At 50.5% G+C, this 20,966-nt stretch overlaps 1 protein-coding gene across 5 annotated transcripts; it reads left to right on the top strand.

Moving 5' to 3' along the window:
• Positions 1-1,268: 1,268 nt before the first annotated feature.
• SNRNP70 (small nuclear ribonucleoprotein U1 subunit 70) lies at positions 1,269-17,290 on the top strand. 5 transcript variants are annotated; one of them, XM_049093819.1, is made up of 10 exons: positions 1,269-1,741; positions 2,440-2,596; positions 3,969-4,031; positions 4,142-4,196; positions 8,875-8,939; positions 9,105-9,167; positions 10,077-10,158; positions 13,403-13,504; positions 16,293-16,380; positions 16,489-17,290. In XM_049093819.1, the coding sequence occupies exons 2-10, from the start codon at positions 2,450-2,452 to the stop codon at positions 17,114-17,116; spliced, it is 1,293 nt and encodes a 430-aa protein (XP_048949776.1). In that variant the 5' UTR covers positions 1,269-1,741; positions 2,440-2,449; the 3' UTR covers positions 17,117-17,290. The 5 variants fall into 5 exon arrangements, with proteins under 5 accessions (XP_048949776.1, XP_048949773.1, XP_048949775.1 ...); XM_049093816.1 differs by having other exon boundaries at positions 16,462-17,290; XM_049093818.1 differs by having other exon boundaries at positions 1,528-1,741; positions 2,312-2,596; positions 16,462-17,290.
• Positions 17,291-20,966: the final 3,676 nt, after the last annotated feature.

Raw genomic sequence — 20,966 nt, 5'->3', positions numbered from 1 at the left:
GTATGGGGATCCCTGGGTGGCACAGCGGTTTGGCGCCTGCCTTTGGCCCAGGGCCCGATCCGGGAGACCCTGGATCGATTCCCACGTTGGGCTCCCGGTGCATGGAGCCTGCTTCTCCCTCTGCCTGTGTCTCTGCCTCTCTCTCTCTCTCTGTGTGTATGACTATCATAAATAAAAATTAAAAAAAAATTAAAGTATGTGCTTTCAAAAAAAGTATGTGCTTTCATATTACATGTTTCTTGAACCATGAAATTTAAATTTTGCAATAACTGCCGTGATTATTATTAAACAGGCCATTGAATCTATCCAAAAAACTTACAACACTTAACTCCTTACAGGTCTACAGGGCCCTAAGGAACACGTCTGCCAGCTCTCAGATCTCATGGCCAGCAACGTGGGATTCCTGCCACCCGTCCTAAACCAGGGCCTTTGCACTTGCTGTTAACTTCGCCCACATCTCCCTTCCACAGAGATCAGCTTTCGGTGGGATCCGATTTCAACTCTTCTTTATTCTCTAAATAACCCCACTTTCACTGCCCAAGCCCTTTATTATGTCCTGTTTTTCTCAAGTAGGCTCCACCCCCACCTGGGGCTTAAACTCGAGTTATGTGCTCAGTCAACCAGGTGCCCCTGCCCTATTCTCAACTTTGCTGGCCATTGTCCAAAATTTATTGTTAAAAATATTTTATTGATTTATTCATGAGAGACACACAGAGAGAGGCAGAGACACAGGCAGAGGGAGAAGCAGTCTCCTTGCTGGGAGCCCGATGTGGGACTAGATCCCTGAGCCGAAGGCAGACGCTCAACCGCTGAGCCGCCCAAGAGTCCCCAAAATTAATTATTAATTAATTAATTAATTAATTAATAGAGAGAGGCAGAGACACAGGAATAAGGAGAAGCAGGCTCCATGCCGGGAGCCTGACACGGGACTCGATTCCGGGACTCCAGGATCGCGCCCTGGGCCAAAGGCAGGAGCCAAACCGCCGAGCCACCCAGGGATCCCCCAAAATATATTCTTTTAAAATGCCTTTATCATCTCCTCCCATACAATGTAAGCTGCAAGAAGAAAAAGACTTTGCCTTCCTCAGGTACTAGATCTTCAGAGCTCAAACAGCGTCTAGCACACATTAGCCGCTGGATGAACAGTCACTGATTTAACAGGTTAGACGTCAACGTAATGACACCACTCACGTAGGGACTCTTTGCCAGGCGGCGGAGGGGTATTTTATCGTACACGACATCACACGCATGCGTACAAGACCCGGGAAGTGTGTTGGGGCGGAGCATCGAGGAGTCTCGCGCTTAGAGGCAGTTGGACTCAGAAGCGCAAGGTGGAAAGGGTTACTGCTTGGTGCGGTACCCGCGTGCGCACTGCGGCCTGCAGCGGCTGCAGTAAAGGAGTTTAAGGTGCCCGGGGGCGGGGAAATGACCTGGCGCGTGCGCAGTGCCCGCGTCGGCGCCAGGTCCCTGTGTATGGGTTGGGCTTAATCGCGCGGCGCGTGCGCAGCGCGGCTGGCGGAGGGATTTGGGGCTGGTCCCACCCCTTGCCCCTGTCGCGAGCCGAGGCCGCGCGGGCTCGTGAGCAGCGGTCTGGTCCGCGCGCTGGGCGGGCGACGGAGGTAGACGGACGCAGACGCCGCCAGAGTCGAAGTCAGAGCAGGAGCCTCTGCTGCTGAGGGGCCGCCGCAGCCGCCGCGAGCCCCCGGACCGTCGCCAGGCCGAGGAGGGCGCCGCGCGGCGGGTAAGTGTGACTGACTGGCCTTACCGGGTGCGGAGCCGCTACCCATAATCCCCTGCGGCGGGCCCCAGTTTTTTCCCCGCGGCCGGGCCCCCTTCCCGCGCCACCGCACCTCTCTGCACCCTTACCCAGAGTCCTCTGGGAATCTAGGCCCTCTTCCCGCAGCTCTCCCGCGGTCCCTTTCCCACAGGCCTTCGCGGCGTGTTGCCTTTTTCTCCTCGCCTCGGCTCTGGCCTGGACCCTTACCCACAATTCTTTTCGCCGGTGGGGGGCCTGGATCTATTACCCACAAGCCCCTGGCTCGAGGGGCTTGTTGCTTTTGAGCCTCTTCCCTTGATTGGAGACTTCCTGCTACTCCCGCCCCCGTAACCTGTTTTTCAGGGGTGCGAGACCCCCAGCCGCCATTGCTTTGGACCTCTCTCGTAAGAATCAAGTTCCCCGCAGGCTCCCAAGGAACCTCTGAGCACCCGCCCCCCCCCCCCCCCCCCCCGCCCCCGGTCTTCTTGCTCGGGACTTTGAGACTTAACTAATCAGGAACTTTTTCCGTCTTTGTTTTCATTATAATCCAACCAGGCTCTTACAGAATCTATTTGCATGCTGAGATCTTGCTCCTCTTTCTCTTTCTTGGGAGTCAAGGGATTATAGAGGCCTCATCTCTACCCAGTCACCCTAACATAAGGCTGCCCTGCTTCTGCTCTCAGACTTGGCAAGATGACCCAGTTCCTGCCGCCCAACCTTCTGGCCCTCTTTGCTCCCCGTGATCCTATCCCATACCTGCCACCCTTGGAGAAACTGCCACATGAAAAACACCACAATCAACCTTACTGTGGCATTGCACCCTACATCCGAGAATTTGAGGTGAGTTCACTGAGCAGACTTGTGGTTTGGGTTCTGGGGGCCGGGGAGCTGGATTTGGGAGTCCAATTTCTAGACTTTTTCTAGCTGTGCAATTTAGTTAGGGGACTTTTTTGATCCTCTGTTTTAAATGGGGTTGGTAATGCATTCTTCCTACGGTTTTTGTGGAAACTGAGTAACTAGCAGTTGAGGATTCAGGCTCTGGAGTCAGGCAGTCCTTGGCACAAACCATTTATCAGCTGTGTGACTTTGGGCAAGTGTTGTATGCTCTTGGTGGATTTCTTCATCTTTGCAAGGGATTAATAGTATTTTCCTCATAACATTGGCAGGGAATTAACTGCGAAACTCGGCACAGGGCTTGGCACCAAGTAGTCCGCAATTGTCAATGTTACCATGTTTACCGGTTTTGTTATTAATGGGATGGTGTTTGTATGGGCTTGAAGATTTCAGCTCTTCAATTGCAGGGTAAACACAAATATGTGACTATGGCTTCTGGGCCTCAGTCTTTTCATCTGTAAAATGGGGAAAACGGCATCAGAGGTGCATCAGAGTGATCGCTTCCGCAACACATATACTAAAGAAAGAGGTGTATCAGAGCACACCTGAGAAATGCTGGCACACAGCCAGAAGTCAGAAGGGAAAGTTCTGGTGTCAAATAAGAAAGGGCAGCTGAAGGTGGAGGAAGCTGCAGAGCAGAAGTTAGTGGAGAGATAACAGAAGATTGATGGATTCTTTAGTAGGATTTGCCACCCTTGGTGAACCGGTCCTTAGGAAATGTTATTAGCTAATTAAACTAATTTAATGGCTACAGGCCCGTGGCACCCTTGATGATGCAGGTCATGGGGTAGTTACAGTTTAATGAGCGGTTGGTGAGCCCTTCGAGAACTGTCCTGGTCCTCAGAAGGTGTCCAGTTACTGCTTTTGAACTGTTCTGTCAGCTCCTTTGGCTTCAGCCCTGGTCCCAATCTCCACCTGTGATAAAGGATTAATCTTTTGCAGAGTGATGATGTTGATAAATACAAAGTTATTTTGACTCTTAGTATCCTTAAAAATTATAGAATAAAGAATTAGATTTTTATTAAGTTTAGTAGGTATAAAACTATTCTATTTGGTTGCTATAGAAGTTTCTGAGTTCTTATTTCTGTACCTCTCTTGTCACAGACCAGCAACAGTTTGAGGACAGCATTGGTCCATGGATCGTGCTTTTGATCTTTGCTATTCTCCCAGGTCCATTGGTCTGGGAGGTGTCCCATGTTTGCTTGTGTGTGGTGGGTGGGGAGGGGGAGGTGAGTGGCTGAGGTGCTTAATGTTTTCTGGATGGGTGTCCCTTGCAACTCCCTGTCCCTCCCCACCTGTCACCTCTTCTTTTTCCTAGGACCCTCGAGATGCCCCTCCCCCGACTCGAGCAGAAACCCGGGAGGAACGCATGGAGAGGAAGGTATATAATTTGCACCTCTTGGCCCCACATCTTTTTTGCCACTTTCTAGCATGTTTCCTGACATCAGGGCACTTCCATCTGCATTCAGTTGTCCACTTTTCTTCTGACAGAGACGAGAAAAGATTGAACGGCGACAGCAGGAAGTGGAGACAGAGCTAAAAATGTGTAAGTTTCTCTTCCTCTCCCATCTCTTCCTCAGACCCTTTTGCTTTTCTTTCCCACTGATCCATCCCAGGTCTCTAATTTGGGAAGGTGGGATGGTTCACTTTTTTGAGTTTACAAAGTTGGCCAAACACCGTGTTTGGTTGAGGCATTTAAGGAGTACAGCATGGGGTCTGGGTTGGTAAGAGGGAGCCTTAGGACCTAGGACCTGTGTCCTACAGGAGAGAACACTCAGAGGGGCCATCACAACCCAGTTTAGTGTCATGGGCTGAAGCAGTGAAGCAGTTACGGCTCCATTTTCACTCCTTGACCTTTGTGCTAGGGATTTTCCATCCCTTGCAGGTACAGGAAGGATTGAAACACGGGACCAAACACTTTATAGTCATTAGCCATACTTCACAAGAGGGTCACATCAATCTCGGGTAGTCCTTTTTTGTTAGAGCAAGGCCTTTATAATCAGAAGACTTGGGCTTTCCTTCTACACCTGTGAGACTGGTGAATCCTGTCTCTTTGAACCTTACTCCCTGGAGTGGCATGTTTCCTCAGGGCAATTATGCAGATGCTTCACATCATCTTCATCTTCTTTTTCTTTTTTAAATATTTAATCTGAGAGAGCTTACACTTGAATAGGAGGAGGGGCAGAGGGAGAGGATTGCAAGCAGTCTCCAGGCCCACACGATGCAAGGCCCCCAGATGCCTAACATCTAAAGACTTGAATACCTAGCTGACAGCCGTCTGAGTACTGACTCACTACAGTTGCTTTCCTGCCTGTTCTTGGAGGCATCTCAGACTCAGTGTCCAAACCACATTCAGAATTTTCTCCTCCTACTACCTTGATTTCCTTGGATGTTTTCTTCAGTGGAACATGGCCATGCACTCTTGCAAGTCATGATTTTTATTGTTGGCCACCCAGTTTATTTTTAACACTTTTCCCCCCCTCTTTTCCCCAGCCTGTTGTCATGACCTGTCCCTGTTACTCTCTGAATGTTCCAAATCTGACCCTTCTCTCCATGTTCACCACCACCCAAGTCCCCTCCTGCCTGCATACACAGTAATAGACCAACTGGTTTATCTACATCTATGTCTCTGTCAAGTTCTTTGGATCTTTTTTTTTTAAGTACAACTCTACCTTTTTCTGCTAACAGTTTGCTTTTGCTCTAAGCATAAAGTCCAAAGTCTCTTTTCTGCCCACGCTTCCAGACATGTTGCACACCATGCTCCCCTCCCACTCTAGCCATAGCTGCTGCCTCTTATGCTTCGTTCTTGTTGGATGGTCTCCTGTCATTGGGCTTTTGCCCAGGCTGTTCCCCCATCTGTGACGATACCTTGGTTTATGTGCAGCAGCCCTTCATATCCCCGTTCAGCTGTCACTTTCCAAGGAAGCCTCTCATGACTTCTTGCTCAGGTTAAGTCACCTTGTTTGCTGAAAACCCTGAGTCGTCCTGCAGGTTGGTCACTTCAGTCCGCTTCAGGGATTTGAAGATAATATCTCTCCACTGTAGGGTCACGGTTGCTCCAAGAGAGCAGGATTCAGATAGGATCTTCTTACGATTATGGTCCCTTCCCCTGTAGGACCTGGCACACAGAATTGTTGGCAGCAGTTAGTCTGGGAAGTCTTTTCACTCCATTACTAGGGCACAGGCCTTATGGTCTGACCGATGTGTGTTTTTAACCCCAGTTCTGCCACTGCAGTCAGATGGCCTTGGGTAAATCACTTGTCCCCTTGGAAGTTATTTTCCACTCTTTAAGAATTCGGGTCTTGATATATTAAACAACACCACAAAGGTGCAGTCAACCAAATTCAGAGTGTGGGAAGTTGCATGAAACAAACCTGTAACTCAAGTTTTACAAGTTTTCTTTAAACAACAAATGATAAGGGGAAAAGGGCACAGGAAGTGGACTGTATGGATTAAAGAATCAAAAGCTCTATCAACTACGTGATACGTGTGGAGCTTGTTTGGGTCCAGATTTAAATGAGCTGACTCTAAAAATCCAGTTTTGAAACAATTGGTATTTGAACACCAGGTCCCAGGTAAAGGAACTGATGTTAACATGTTTAGGTGCAGTAGTAGTAAAGTGATTCTGGTTCCTTAAAAAGTCTCTGTGGGAAAAAAAAAAAAAAGTGTCTGTGAGATGGAAATGGCATATCTGGGGTCTGATTTAATTATTTTGGCAGGATGGGGGTATAGATGAAATGAATGTGGCCAAGTGTTGATAATTGAAGCTGGATACTAGGGACTTCTATTGTTCTCTACTTCCTTGAGTGTGTGGACTTTGGTGTAATTGGAAAGAAAAGTATGGATCAGGTACGTTAAGGATTTTATGCTCCTGAGAGCCTCTCTCCCCAACTTCGGAAGCTTACTGTGCCTAGTTGCAGTTAACGGCAACCTTTTGAGGGGACCTTGTCCCTTGCAAAGCAGTTGGTGTGCTTCACATGACTGATTTCTTCTAGCTTCCAAGCCTGGCAGGGGTCATTACTCCTAATTATAAGATGAGGAAAATCGAGGCTTGTTGAGGCCTAGTATGCTTACCAAGAGAGTTCTGAGGTGCTTTCCCCACCATCCCAAGTGTCTCACGAGGTTCCCTCTCCTTTGAGGCCTAGTATGCTTACCGAGAGAGTTCTGAGGTGCTTTCCCCACCATCCCAAGTGTCTCACGAGGTTCCCTCTCCTCTGCCCCCGCCCAGTATAGTTCTTTGAGTCCTCACTCTGGGTTGCTATCTCGATGATCCTTTTAGCCAAAGATTTCTTGAGAGTTGAGTTGCCTGCACAGTGGAGTGCCATGAGGGTGTGTACTTAATGGCACCAACCGGTGAGCTGCTGGCCACCTGTAGTTTTCTGCCACCGTCATTGTGCTGATGTGTTCTTTTCAGATACAGGGTACCCTTGACTCAGTTGCAGTAGCTTTTGCCTTTAGTCACACCTGTGGGCCCCTTGGGTGAGCAGGAACTGGATTCTCAACGCCTTGTGCCTGGTGCTGCCGGGTGCCCCCATGCTGCCCACCAGGAAGCTCAGGGCCCTGCTGTTTGGCCTTCGTCCTTTTCCCAGGTGGCAAACCCGTAGAACTCCTGTTGCCTGCTGTTGGCAGATGTGTTTCTTGTTGCTCCTGTGAGACTTTGAGGTCTTGGGTCAAACGTCCTTATACCAGTGAGGCCTTTCCTGACCTTCCCTTTACAGCTCTTCTGCCTGGGACTGTCATCATCTGAGAGAACTAGACGGTCCCCTTACCTTGTTCATGGTCAGCCTCCCTGCATTTGTGTCTGTTCTCTGAGAGGGCAGGGATCTTTTTTTGTCTGGCTCATTCTTGAATCCCTGACACCTTATGACAGTTCCAGGTGCTTGCTAGTACTTAACAGGTACCTGTTGGGTGAATAGATGAGAGCCGCCCGGTGCAGGCTGAAATACTGGGGCACAGAAAATCACAGCACAGGGGGATGAAGTAGGGTGAACAACCGGAGGGGCAGGCTCAAAGACAGCGTCATCATCAAAGGCTACCATCAGTTTCCAGGTGGTTATTCTTTTAGATGTGGGCTCCATTCTCTGCTTTTTAGTAAATTCTCTAAAATCACCTTGCACTTCATTTAGGTTTGCGGTGTCGCCCTCTCACAGAAAACAGACCTGTAGTTTTATTTCTCTGGCTTCTGGTAATATCTGGAATGTCTTTTTACGGAGCTAGTTAGGGCCTAAGTATTCATCATGGAGCCCCTGGCCCATGAGGCCAGGCTGGGCTATAGAGCGGGGCTTGGCCTCTTTGCTGATCTGATGCTTTTTCTTCTTCCATGCATCAGGGGCTAGTTTTGTTTCCATTTGCAAAATGATGGACTCTCCACATCTAGCACAGTGCCTGGCCTAATCACGTGGGCAATACATTATTAATGTTTCTTTTCTCATATTCTCCACAATATGGCAGGTCATTCTAAGGTGACACTGTGTCATGGAAGAAACGCCTCCACTGGGCGGTGGTCAGGGTGCCACTGGGGCCCTGGGAGGAGTCAAGGGCCATTGTATGTGACTGGGTCACCATAGTCTGTGAAAAGGACTTCTTCCCAGGCCTGAGCCATAAGAATCACTTCTGGAATTGGTTTTGTAATAGATCTCTGCTTCTGTCTGTGGAGACAGTTATTCCTCAGTGGCCTTGCAGGAGTAAGAATATGATCAGCATCTTGTGCCCTTGGTTTCTTCCTGAGGCACAGAGGCCATAGTACAAAGGGAAGAAGGCAAGGCTGGAGGCTGGGGCACTCTGGCTTCCCTCCCGGCCCTCCCTCAGTCTTTATCTAAGGTTTCTCTGAGCTGTAGTTGCACTCTATGCCAACGGGTGGCAGTGTGGCCCTGCAGGTGAGGGAGGAAACTGGGCACCTGGAGTGATCAGGCTGCCTCTGCAGAGACGCCCAGTCTTCCCCTAGAAGGGACTGGAGCTGTAGCATGTGTAGGTCTGAAATTGCGTTCAGGCCAGCCCTATCCAGTGAGCTTGAGGTTGCCTAGCCCCTTTCCCCATCAGCCTAAATTGGCTACTCACATAAAGGCCACTGTGCTCTAGGGAAACTGGAGAGAGGAGCATGCCCGAGGCCTCTAGGTCATAACGGTTTTCTTCTAGCAAATGGGCCTCCACCCATTTTCTGTGTCTGTCTTGCCAAATGAGACTGTTGACACCTTGTACTTAGCCATTCTGTTCTTCCTGCACAGGGGACCCTCACAATGATCCCAATGCTCAGGGTGATGCCTTCAAGACTCTCTTTGTGGCTAGAGTGGTGAGTCCCCAGCTCCCCACCCCTGGAGCCCCAGAGGAGCCTAGAACCCGGGGCTGGTGAGAGTTTGGGTTTGGGACAATGGACAGTAGGCTAAGTTCTGGAACGTTCTGAGGGCTTTGAGACAGCTTGTTTCTCCCACTTAACTTTGTATCTGTCTCCTGATAGAACTATGACACAACAGAATCCAAGCTCCGGAGAGAGTTCGAGGTATACGGACCCATCAAAAGAGTGAGTGGACTGGGGTCTGGGCTGCTTGAATTGGAACAGGGTGCAGGGAGGGAGAAGGCTGGCTCTTGGCCCTGAGGATGCATCCCATCATGTTGGGGCTTCAGAAGCCGTGGCCTGCATTTACAAATTGACTACATTTCTTTTTTTTTTTTTTTTTTTAATTTTTTTTTTTTTTAATTTATTTATGATAGTCACACAGAGAGAGAGAGAGAGAGAGGCAGAGACATAGGCAGAGGGAGAAGCAGGCTCCATGCACTGGGAGCCCGATGTGGGATTCGATCCCGGGTCTCCAGGATCGCGCCCTGGGCCAAAGGCAGGCGCTAAACCGCTGCGCCACCCAGGGATCCCCAAATTGACTACATTTCTATGCAGCAGACCTTGGGGTAGCAGGAGTAAAATTAGGAAGTAACAGCTGCTTTTTTGTTGATTTAGGGTATGGGTCAGCAAACTACAAACTATTTGTAAATAAAGGTTTATTGGTAACCAGTCAAGCCCATTTGTTCACTATCGTCTGTGACTGCTGTTGGTGTAAGGCAGTCCGGTAATTGGACAGATTGTAAGGCCCTCTGAGCTGAAAATATCTGTTGTCTGGCCCTTTAGAGACAAAGTATAAATGTGTGTGCTGATTCTCATTTTAGAGCAAGGCTTTATGTTTAACTGACATGTCTTGAATTCTTGAAGTCACTGGAGTGCTCTGGGCAGTAGTGATGGCTGGAGATCATTGTGCACAAACACTGCTGAGCCCAGTACGATGAGAGCATTAGTCACTCTGGGCTCTTGAGGACAGGGAGAGGGGTCTGAGACATCTGTCGCTGGCAGGAGCTAGCCCAGGGCCTGGCACGCAGGCTCTGCGATTGAATGGGTGGGATTTCCTTGCCTGAGAACTAATCTTTGCCCGCCTCCCCCCAGATACACATGGTCTACAGTAAGCGGTCAGGAAAGCCCCGCGGCTATGCCTTCATCGAGTATGAACATGAGCGAGACATGCATTGTGAGTACCTCAGGCCTGAGCCCTGCCCTCTGACCCTCTCTCTCTATGCTGCCCAGCCCCTTCCCGTCGTCTGTCCCCACCCCCCACCCTGCCAAACCTGACATTAGCGATGTCTCTTCTCCTCCTCCCTCTGTTTCTGATATATCTTTTTTTTTTTATATACGTGTTTTTTAAAAAACAAAAACCAAAATCCCCCACAACGTGTGTGTGTGTGTGAACCTGGGGAGGTAAGTGTCACACGTTGAACCTCAGGGGCAAGGAGGGAACTGGGTGGGGGCTGGGGCCAGCTGGAGGTTGGGGGAAGGGGTCGGATGTTCGGGGAGCCTCTCCCCATTCCCCCCACCAGAATTGGGGGCGGCCAGGTTGGAATGAGGACTGGCCTTTGAACCTGCCCTCTCTTCCCCCCCAGCAGAGCTGGGGCTGGGCCACCCGACCCTCTGCCTCCCCACCCCTGGCCCCCCACCCTGTTCCTCAGCGGGCAGTGGGTTGGTAGGCGTGTTCAGCGCCTGCCCCCCCATCTCCAAAGCCCCCTTTGAGGCTGCGGCGGCGTCCACATGGGCAGGGATGGGTGGGTGGGGGCGGGCAGGGCTGCGGCGTGTCCAGGGGCCGCCGTATTAATTGACTGTTCTTATTGTCACTGCAGCCACCACGCAGCTGGCTTGCAGCTGATGCTTACGCTCCCCTTACAACACCTCAGTGTATGGTTGGTATAAGGGTTTGTATCATGGGTAAGATCACTCAGCACCGCACACCAGCCCAGCTTAGCCAGGCAGCTCAGGAGCAGTGAGGCGTCCCTCTTCCCATCCCCAGTCGCCCCCTCAGCCTTCCCGCACCCACAGCCCTTTCCTGGTTTGGGTGCCCCTTGTCCCTTCTGCCACCCCTTCCCCCCAATCCACATATGCTCTCTGATAATCTTGCTGATCCCAGGAAGGAAAGGATGAACCCTGATGGGAAAGGCTGCTGGCCTCTCCAACTGGGCTCCACCCCACCCCTGACTTACCTGGCTTCACGATGTCAGCGGCAAGGTTACAGGAATACTGAAACGGGATGCACGAGGGTGAGGGCTACGTGTGGAACCCTTCAACCCTTTGCTGCCTGCCCCCATGCTTCTGTGGGGCTGTCACTGTAGTGGCCCTGGAGAATCTTTTTGGTTGCTAGACTCGGGTTGCTGTGCCCATTTTCTGTCTGCCTTATCATGGTTGAGGCCTACCAAGAGGGCTGTGGTGCCCAGCGGCTCTGCAGAGTGCATGGAATTGGGGATTGGGGTGAGGGAGGGATTGAGTGACAGGCTGCAAGTAGCTGATGGTGTTGTAGATTTTACTTAGGACCCTTCCACTGTCTAGAGACCTAAGAGAGGGAGAGAAAGAGAAGCCTAGAAGTACACATGTCACATGATTTCTTTGTTGGTACTCCTGGGTTGGGCCTCTTCTGGGGTTTGGGACATTGAACCAGAGCAGGGTTCCTTTGCTTGACTGTGCTCCCGGTCCTTAAATCCCTTTCCCCTAATACCCTCCTCTGGGTTTGTGGGGGGCCAAGTGGCCCCTCCTCCAGATCACGGGCAGCACTCCATCTCCTGGACCCCCCACCCCCAGGCTGTCCCTTATGTGCCAGCCTTTGAGTGGCAGGTGGTGGGAGGGAGTGTGGAATCCAAAGTGGAGAAGTCCTTCCATGTGCTGCGAGGAGGGTGGGGCGTGTGCCTAGTTCAGTGTGGACTTTACTGGGAAAGGTGAGGGCCAACAGTTTTGCTAAGGCCTCCCCAGCCTTCTTTTTAAATTCAACAAGCTAGTTCCAGGGCATTACCAGCTCCTAGACTTGATGTTAATCCTTGTCTCCCCCTCTTTCAAGGCCTCCATGAGGTTTCTTTGGGGTCCACCACTGCCTCTGCCTGTCTCTAGGTGGTGCAGGAGATGTGGTTCCTCTCCCTCTCTGTGGCTCCCTAGAACCCCCCCATTTTCCTTCCCTGTAGCTTTAGCTGACCCTATGGTGGTGGGTGTGGGGTCTGTGCGCGTGCTCAGGTAAGCTTGGGGGCTCCAGGTAAGCGGTCCCGTGTCCCCCCCCGGGAAGCCCGCCTCCTCGCCAGGCCCCCAGGAGTTGCCGAGCCCCCCCCATCCCGCTCGGTTTGGACACCCGCAAGGCCGGCATCGGTAAATGGCACCTTTTTCTCTTCCTCTGGTTGTTATTTGGGGGGGAGAGGGCTGGGGCGGGGCAGGGTATTGTGGTTGGTTGAGGACAACCCCCTAGGCCAGGGCTGGGGGTGGGAAACGGACTTTTTTTGCCCTCCTGATGCCCCATGGGAGACAGGCCTGGGATTGGGCCTGCCCATCGCTGTGCCCTGCCCAAGAGCAGGAATATGCCTCTTCCTGAATCTCTCCCTCTACTCCTCACCCTTCCCAAGAGGCTCCGGCTGGGGTTGGCCTCCCAGCCCAGCTTGTGTTGAGCTGGGGGTGTGGAGGGAGAGATGGAATGGGGGCTGGGATTGGGTGGCAGTCAGTCGGCTCAGGTAAGGCAGGAATTGTCAGTAGCACCGCACGCCTCCCATACCTTCCTCCACTTTCCCTCTGCCCTAGCTGCTGTAGGGGGGCCCCTCCAGGCCCCCTGGGAGCACCATAACCCACCCTTCTGCTCCCTGTCATCTCCTAAAGATTTCTCCCACCCTTTTCTGGTTCATTTTCTGTTCTGATGTCTGTTCTCCCCACGCTCACCTCCGCCCCCCCCCCCCAAAAAAAAAAAAAGGCAAAAAGGAAAACCGGTGTGAACTGGGGTGCAGAGCGGCCCAGCTGGGCCTCCTCCCCCAGCATGATGTTTTAGGGTGCATGCCTGGGGTTGTGGAGGAGCCCTCCCCCACAGCAGAGTCCAGCCTTAAGTTAACCTCCAGTTTCTTTGCAGCATCTTTGGCCGCCTGGGCAGGAGGGGGCTGCTCCGTCGAATGGGAGTAGGGAAGGGCCTGGGAGCCCAGGAGAGGGTGGTTGGGTCGTCTTGCTCCCCACAACCGTGATTGGGGGATAATACACAGGTGCCGAGATGGAGCAGGCCCCTCCTGGTTTGGGAGAGGGTTGGTCTGGCTGTCAGTTTTGACTGGCTGGCTGGTGTGCGTGTGTGTGTGTATGCGCGCGTGCACGCACGTGTGTGTGCACAGTGTGTTGATGGGGACGTGAGGGTGGGGATGCTGCAGAGCTGGGCACTGTCCTGACTAGAGGACCCTCTGGGGACTCCTCCCCCTTCCCCCTCCCCGCATCTGTTGCAGCCGCTTACAAGCACGCAGACGGCAAGAAGATTGATGGCCGGAGAGTCCTTGTGGACGTGGAGAGGGGCCGAACTGTGAAGGGCTGGCGGCCCCGGCGGCTAGGTGAGCACTTCCTGCCCAGGCTGAGCCTTGGTGGGCCTGTACTCTCTTATGCATCCTCTGCTGCTTGCTGTCTTCCCTTCTCCTTTTTGCTTTCCTGGCCGCTCATCATGTCCTCCCTTGCTTCCTCCAGCTCCTCTTCTCTTGTCACCATCATTATCGTTCCTGGTGGCTGACTTCTCATTCTGGTTTACTGATTAGGAGTGGGAGCACTGTCTGGAGAGGCGAGTGTGGGATCAAATGTCAGCTTGTGTACTTACTAGTTGGTGGATTTCCCTGCTTCATTTTCCTTATTGTATAAATTGGGGCTAACCTCAAGAGTTCACAGAGCTCAGCATACCAGATGCCTAGATGCCTAGCTTGGCATGTGGCATGTGACGGGGCTTGTAAATATCACTCTCTCATCTACTTATTCTTGACTCTTGCTCATTTGTTTATTCTTTGATTACCAGCTATGTACCACATTTTTAGTCAGGAGCAAGACAGATGGCCTGTGTCTCTCTCTGATTGTTACTGTGTTAAAATCAGTTTGGTTGTAAGTATTGGAAATACATTTGAGGTTTTTAAAACATAAAGGGAGCCTTATTGATAGAGAATCCTGGAGGTCCTTTGGAGGCCAGAGATGTGTGATGCCAGTGGGCCTCGAGGACCTGGTAGCTAGATTTTAAGCTTGTCAGGAGCCACCTTTGCCATTGCAGCAGCTTGCTTCCACCTTGTCTGCTGTCTGTGCAGACTGGTCTCTTCTGTGTTTCCCTGCACTGGCCCCATGAGTGCTACACCTAGTCTTGGTGAGTCTATACTTCCGGGGGGTTGGATCTGAGTGGCTCTTCATTGGGCCTGGACCTGGGGCTGCTGTCCTGCCATCTAAACATGCATGTTAAGGACCTACTCCTGCAGGGGTGAGTGACAGTTCTCTAAGAAAGATGGTCACCCTGGACTTGCCTGTGCAGCGTAGACCACACACTCACCTGCCGAGTCTTGGAACAGTAATAGGTTCTTATCGCCTTCATTTCTTGAGGGTGGAGTGAGTTTTTCATAGTCTGCTATTTTCTGTTGTAGAATCCTGGAATCGCAGAATCTTGTAGTTCATTTGGCATTCAGACTTTGGCATAGCAGTACTTACTACATCCTGACCCAGTATATATCTGTGGAAAAGTATCCAAAACAGAAGTTTTATGAATAGTAATTATCTTTCCTACGGGCAGTGTATACTAGTATTTTACTTTTTTTTTTTTTTTTTTTTTAATGTGTTGGTTCCAACCCATCAAATTGAAGATGGGTTCCATAGTTGGATCATGACCTGAAAATTGAAGACTGTGGTCTGTTTGCCATACGTGTAATGTTCCAGATGCCTGATCAGTTGCCTGTCCTGGTTAGAATGTCTGCTCTCCAAGCAGCCTTTCTCCTTTTTCACCACTGCGAAAAGTCATTTCCTTATATGGAACTCGGGCCTGCCTCACTGAAGCTTTCTTCTGGTTAGTGTGGTGCAGAAGGGTGCACGAGAGGGCCAAGTTCTGGAGTCAGCCGGCAGTCCTGTTCCATTTCTGCACCTTCGTTGCCAAGTCCCTGTGGATAAGCGACTGTCTTTGTTTTCTCATCTGAAGAAGGAGTCTTTTGTTTCCTCTTAGAGTTGTTCAGTCAGTTATTTGATGACAGTACATAGACTTTTATATTCTGGGTGCTATACAACATGCTGGTTACAACGAGCAGAGCCAGATGTAGTCCGACTTTGACAGTGCGTCACAGGCTGCCGGGAGAGGCAGGCATTGCTCAACTCACACAGATGTAGGAAATGTGAAGCTCCCCCTTAAAGGTTCAGGAAGGAAATGTATGTGGGCTGTGAGTATATAGTGGAGAACAGCTTAATCTGGTAGGTCAGGGAAGGCTTCCTGAAGAAGTGATGTATGGGCTGACACATAAAGGATGAACAAGTTCACTCCACAGGAAGGTAAGATTCTAGAGAAAAAGATGAATGATCCCCCAAACTAGGGCGGAAAAGAGCTTGAGAATAGCCCAGAATGTAAAGAACCAGGGGCTCCTGGTTTGAAAGGTGAGCATTGGGAAACCATTGGAGGTTTTGAGGCAGATCACATTTTCAGTTAGAAAGTTTATTGGGGGGATCTCTGGGCGGCTCAGCAGTTGGGCGCCTGCCTTTGGCCCAGGGCGTGATCCTGCAGTCCCGGGATCAAGTCCCACATCAAGCTCCCTGCATGGAGCCTGCTTCTCCCTCTGCCTGTGTCTCTGCCTCTCTGTCTCTCTCTTTCTCTCTGTGTCTCTCATGAATAAATTAATAAAATCTTAAAAAAAGAAAGTTTATTGGCTTGGCGTGCCTTGGTGGCACAGTCAGGAGTCAGCCTTCGGCTCAGGTCATGATCTCTGTGTCCTGGAGTTGAGCTCCCTGCTCAGTGGGGAGTCTTCTTGTCCCCATCTTTAGCCCCTCCACACACTCCCACCCCTCATGCTGGCTCTGTCTCAAAGTCTTAAAGAAAAAAAAAGGTCAGTGGCTTTGGTTGGTGGGAGGAGACACCTGAGGGGAAAGGGTTTTGCCGCTCGGTGGTACCTAGCAGTTAGGGATCTGCGCTTTGGAGTGCAAGTTCAAGTGTGAACTTGCAGGTGTTTCCCATTGGGCACTTGGTGAGGGTCTTCATGTGTCTTTGAAGCACGGTTGTCCTGTTAAAAGTGCACCTCGCAGAGGTGGTTGCAGTCCTTTCCTTTGCTGTTTGGTGCCCCTCCTTTCCCTTCCCTAAGCCAGCTACCCAGACTGACCCTCTCTCGCCTGCCCCCACCCCAGGAGGTGGCCTAGGCGGGACCAGAAGAGGCGGGGCTGACGTGAACATCCGGCATTCAGGCCGGGACGATACTTCCCGCTACGATGAGAGGTAAGATTAGGCAGCTGGTTTCCTGGGCTGGGGGTGGTCACATGGGGAACCCTGCCGCAAACCTCTGCCCACCTCATCCAGGCCCGGCCCCTCCCCGCTTCCCCACAGGGACCGGGACCGGGACCGTGAGCGGGAGCGCAGGGAACGAAGCCGCGAGCGAGACAAGGAGCGAGAACGGCGACGCTCCCGCTCTCGGGACCGGCGGCGGCGCTCACGGAGTCGCGACAAGGAGGAGCGGAGGCGCTCCAGGGAGCGGAGTAAGGACAAGGATCGGGAGCGGAAGCGGCGAAGTAGCCGGAGCCGAGAACGGGCACGACGGGAGCGCGAGCGCAAGGAGGAGCTACGTGGCGGCGGCGGCGGTGGCGGTGACATGGCGGAGCCCTCTGAGGCCGGTGATGCGCCCCCTGACGATGGGCCTCCTGGGGAGCTGGGTCCTGATGGCCCTGATGGTCCAGAGGAGAAGGGTCGGGATCGTGACCGGGAACGACGTCGGAGCCACCGGAGCGAGCGAGAGCGGCGTCGGGACCGCGATCGAGACCGGGATCGCGAGCACAAGCGGGGGGAGCGGGGTGGTGAACGGGGCAGGGATGAGGCCCGAGGTGGGGGTGGTGGTGGCCAGGACAACGGGCTGGAGGGTCTGGGCAACGAAAGCCGAGACATGTACATGGAGTCTGAGGGAGGTGATGGGTATCTTGCTCCGGAGAACGGGTATTTGATGGAGGCTGCACCAGAGTGAAGAGGGCCTCCCCCACTGTTTTATTTGGACGTGTTCCTACCCACCCATTTACTGTCATCCTCTCCCCCAATCTTCTTGGCCACCACCTAAGTTTGCCAGCCAAGGGTAGGAGTCTCCCTTATTTGTTCTGGCCCCTTGGATTTAAAAATAAAATTAATTTCCTGTTGATAATGAGCACCTTGGTTTCTTTTTCACTGCTCTTTGCCTTCCCCAGAAGGTCATCACCTGACTGTTGATAGTTCTACTTTGGTTGTGTCCTGGGCCTGCTGAGAACTTGGGCTTTGTGACCTAAGTCTGGGGCTACCTGGACTATACCAGACCTTAAAATGGAATAAGGAGGTGCTCTAAGGGTTCCTTCTGTTAGGGTTCTTTATCCTTTTGTGATTATTTTTAAACATCTTCCATACATTCCCTGGGGCGCCATCCCTACTCAGGTCTCGGTGGCTGGATAGGGCTCTAGACACTCGATTGGTGGAAGCTGCAAGTTTGTTTGAAAGGGAAACTGAGTTGTAGAGTGGGGAAAGGGCTGAGGAGATGAAGTAGGAGCACAGGCTGCAGAACATCTGCAGGAAGGGCAAAGGGCCTGCGATTCATGATAGGAAGTTGACCATGAGTATCTTCATACTTGGCTAGTGACAGTGGAGGATTAACAAGAAATAGGAGAGGTTCTGTCAGCAGTGGAGATGGCAGCCATTTACCGACAATAAGGTGATGGTGACAACCCTTAAGTGTGGTGGCTGCTTGAGAAGGAAGCCAGTCAGCTTTGCAGAACCCCAGGGGGGGCTCGAGACCACAACTGCAAGTACAATAAACGTAGCTGACTCCACAATCTGCCCGGAACAGTTGCCCTGCATTTCAGCACTCAGGATGCCTAGGAGTTGGGCGTTTTGAGCCTAGGCTATTTTAGGACCTATTTTTGTCTTGAGAAGTTTCTAAGTCTAAAGGCAAATTTCGCCTGATAACCCAAAGACAGCCTGTCTATTAAATCTGGCCCAAGGATGATGCTTTTTAACTGCCTCAGTCTTCATAAGCATACAAAGATGACAGCCAATTGAGAAAATTTGGCAGCAGGAGACCACAAGCTAGATGGAAACCTGGTCCTGGAAGGAAGAACTTTGGGAGTAAAAAAGAAGTTGATGCCTCTAGTATATCCTCATAGATACCAGGATACTGCACCTGAACTTCCGAAATTGTGAAGAAGTGTTTTGGACTAGTGTGGCACAGGCTATTTACATAAAGACTGGACAAAATCTGTAAAAGCAGCTTGTTGAAAGCACTGGGTAGCTTGTCTTGAGGGTGTCTGATGCCTAAGAAAAGGAGAGCACACAGGTGAAATTCATATATACTGCCCCTTTTTCCTTGAGGGCATTTGCTGGTTTAGCTTTGGCGGGATGGACTCAAAAGTGGCAGTCCACTGGGCTGAATTCACACAGGTTGGACTGCATAGCTTGGACTTGAGGGCAGAATTTCCAGATGGGCACCAAGCCCCCAGATGTATGTGCAATTTTCCTTCAAGGCATTTGCCAGCTGCTACCTTGTCCGTGCAAGGCCCTCCAAAGGACTCATCAGAAAGCAGTAGCCAGAGGCTACTGAGGTGGCAGCAGCCTTGCAGTTCTGGGGGAAGCAGGTTGGGGTTCACACCCTGTAGGGGTAGTGGCCATGCTGGAGATCCCCAGAGTTCCACCATATTGGAGGAAGGCCACAAGTGAAACAGACTGAGCTCCTGGGATGGCTCAGCATCTATTCAAAAATCCTTAGGCATTCTAGAAAGAAAACTTGAATTGATGAAAGCCAAGTGAAAACTAGCCAAGAGAGCTGGACATTCTGATATGGGGAGTTATTAGTGAAATAACTATACATTCACAAACGAGGAAAGGATGGAGAGCTTTATCAGGTCTGCAATCTTTAAAAGTAAAAATCAAATGGAAACTTTAGAACTGAAAACAAGAAAAAGAATGTAGGTGCTGAGTGAAGTAAGTCAGTCGGAGAAGGACAAACATTATATGTTCTCATTCATTTGGGGAATATAAATAATAGTGAAAGGGAATATAAGGGAAGGGAGAAGAAATGTGTGGGAAATATCAGAAAGGGAGACAGAACGTAAAGGCTGCTAACTCTGGGAAACGAACTAGGGGTGGTAGAAGGGGAGGAGGGCGGGGGGTGGGAGTGAATGGGTGACGGGCACTGGGGGTTATTCTGTATGTTAGTAAATTGAACACCAATAAAAAATAAATTAAAAAAAAAAAGAATGTAGGTGCATTTTGCTGTTAATCACATACTACATAACCCAAAACGTCCCTGTTATAACACATAAGAGGTGCTGGGGTGAGGTTGGAGGGGGAGACAAAACTTTTTTTTTTTTTTAAGATTTTATTTATTTATTCATGAGAGAGAGAGAGGGAGAGAGGCAGAGACATAGGCAGAGGGAGAAGCAGGCTCCATGCAGAAAGCCCAATGTGGGACTGGATCCTGGATCCCAGGATCACGCCCTGAGCCAAAGGCAGATGCTCAACCACTGAGCCATCCAGGTGTCCCAAGAGACAAAACATTCTTGAAAGTAAGAAATCTCACAATCCTTTAAGGAAGTTAACAGGATATATGTCACCAAAACAAGGGATTTATTATCTATTTATTGATGATTTTATTTATTCATGAGAAACATAGGGAGAGGGAGAAGCAGGCTCCCTGGGGGGAGCCCAGTGCCGGACTTGATCCCAGGACTCTGGATCATGACCTGAGCCAAAGGCAGATGCTCAACCACTGAGCCACCCAGGTGCCCCCAAAACGGATTTAAAGGAGAGGAAACTGGATCTAATTCAGAGCAGTGGAGGAAAGTCCCAGGATGGCAGTTTCTGGAGAGGACTTGGTCCAGGCTGGAGTCAGAGGGCAAGTTTCCAAGGAGTTTCAGGATAAAAAAGGTTTAGTCACTGAACTGATGGCATTCATCATTTCCCAATATACATAAATCTTCATGCTGTATGCACACCTTAGACTTCTACAGTGATGCGTGTCAATTATTTCTCAGTACACCTGGCTAAAAAAGACGTATAATGTGTTGTGACGGAAAGTTTGAAAAATTGATAATATCGTGAAAGAAAAGCAGATTGACATCACAGGAGAAAACAGAAGGTGCTCAGGAAAGGTAATGTAATCACAGAACACTGCTTGGGCTCTTTTAGTAAGCAGTAAGTACTTAGACTTAATGGGAGCACTTTATTGATTGCCCTAAAAACTGGTAGCATAAAACTACCATGGGAAGACAGTGGAAAGGTGGTAAGAGCAGAAAATCAATATGTAATGCATTACTAACATCTAAAATTGATAAATTGAGAAATAGGTTCCTTAGATACACAAACAACTAGCAGGACTAAACATCTGTAAGTTGTTGCCTCTTGCAGTGGGGAGAATTAGGACAGGGGCTGGTGCTTCTCAGTATTAGCCCTCTGTGTTACCTGATTTTTTCACTTTAAACTCATTTTTGTTGTTAAAATGAGAGAAAAAAATGCTATGAAGGAGAAGGATAGACAAACTGGCTCCAGTCCTCTCAGCAAAATTCCTTTTCAGAATTCCATATCCCCAGCCAGCTGATTGTGCAGATGGATGGGCAGCAGACTTCTCTATAGTTTTGTGTACATTTCCTGCATTTCTTTGGTATCTGATACCACTGGCTACTTTTTTTTTTTTTTTTAACCGCACTCTCTTAACAGGTCTCCCAACCTGGCCATTCTTTGTCTTCTTCCCAACTTTGAAATGTGAGTTTTGGGGACCCAGTTCTGGGTCCTTTTGGTAGTAGGTTATCTTGCCTCCAACTAATGAACACGGCTACTCACCAAGCAGGTCCAGGTATTTC

Source organism: Canis lupus, chromosome 1 (genome assembly GCF_003254725.2).
Source record: "Canis lupus dingo isolate Sandy chromosome 1, ASM325472v2, whole genome shotgun sequence".
Taxonomy (NCBI): domain Eukaryota; kingdom Metazoa; phylum Chordata; class Mammalia; order Carnivora; family Canidae; genus Canis; species Canis lupus.
Note: the sequence above shows the minus strand (reverse complement) of the source record. Positions and strands in the feature narration are given on the sequence as shown.

Coding starts and splice junctions, on each gene's coding strand:
- SNRNP70 (XM_049093816.1), top strand. CDS start 2,450: ATGACCCAGTTCCTGCCGCCCAACCTTCTGGCCCTCTTTGCTCCCCGT. Junction 2,597..3,968: donor CCTACATCCGAGAATTTGAG/GTGAGTTCACTG, acceptor TCTTTTTCCTAG/GACCCTCGAGATGCCCCTCC. Junction 13,505..16,292: donor CTGGCGGCCCCGGCGGCTAG/GTGAGCACTTCC, acceptor CCCCCACCCCAG/GAGGTGGCCTAGGCGGGACC.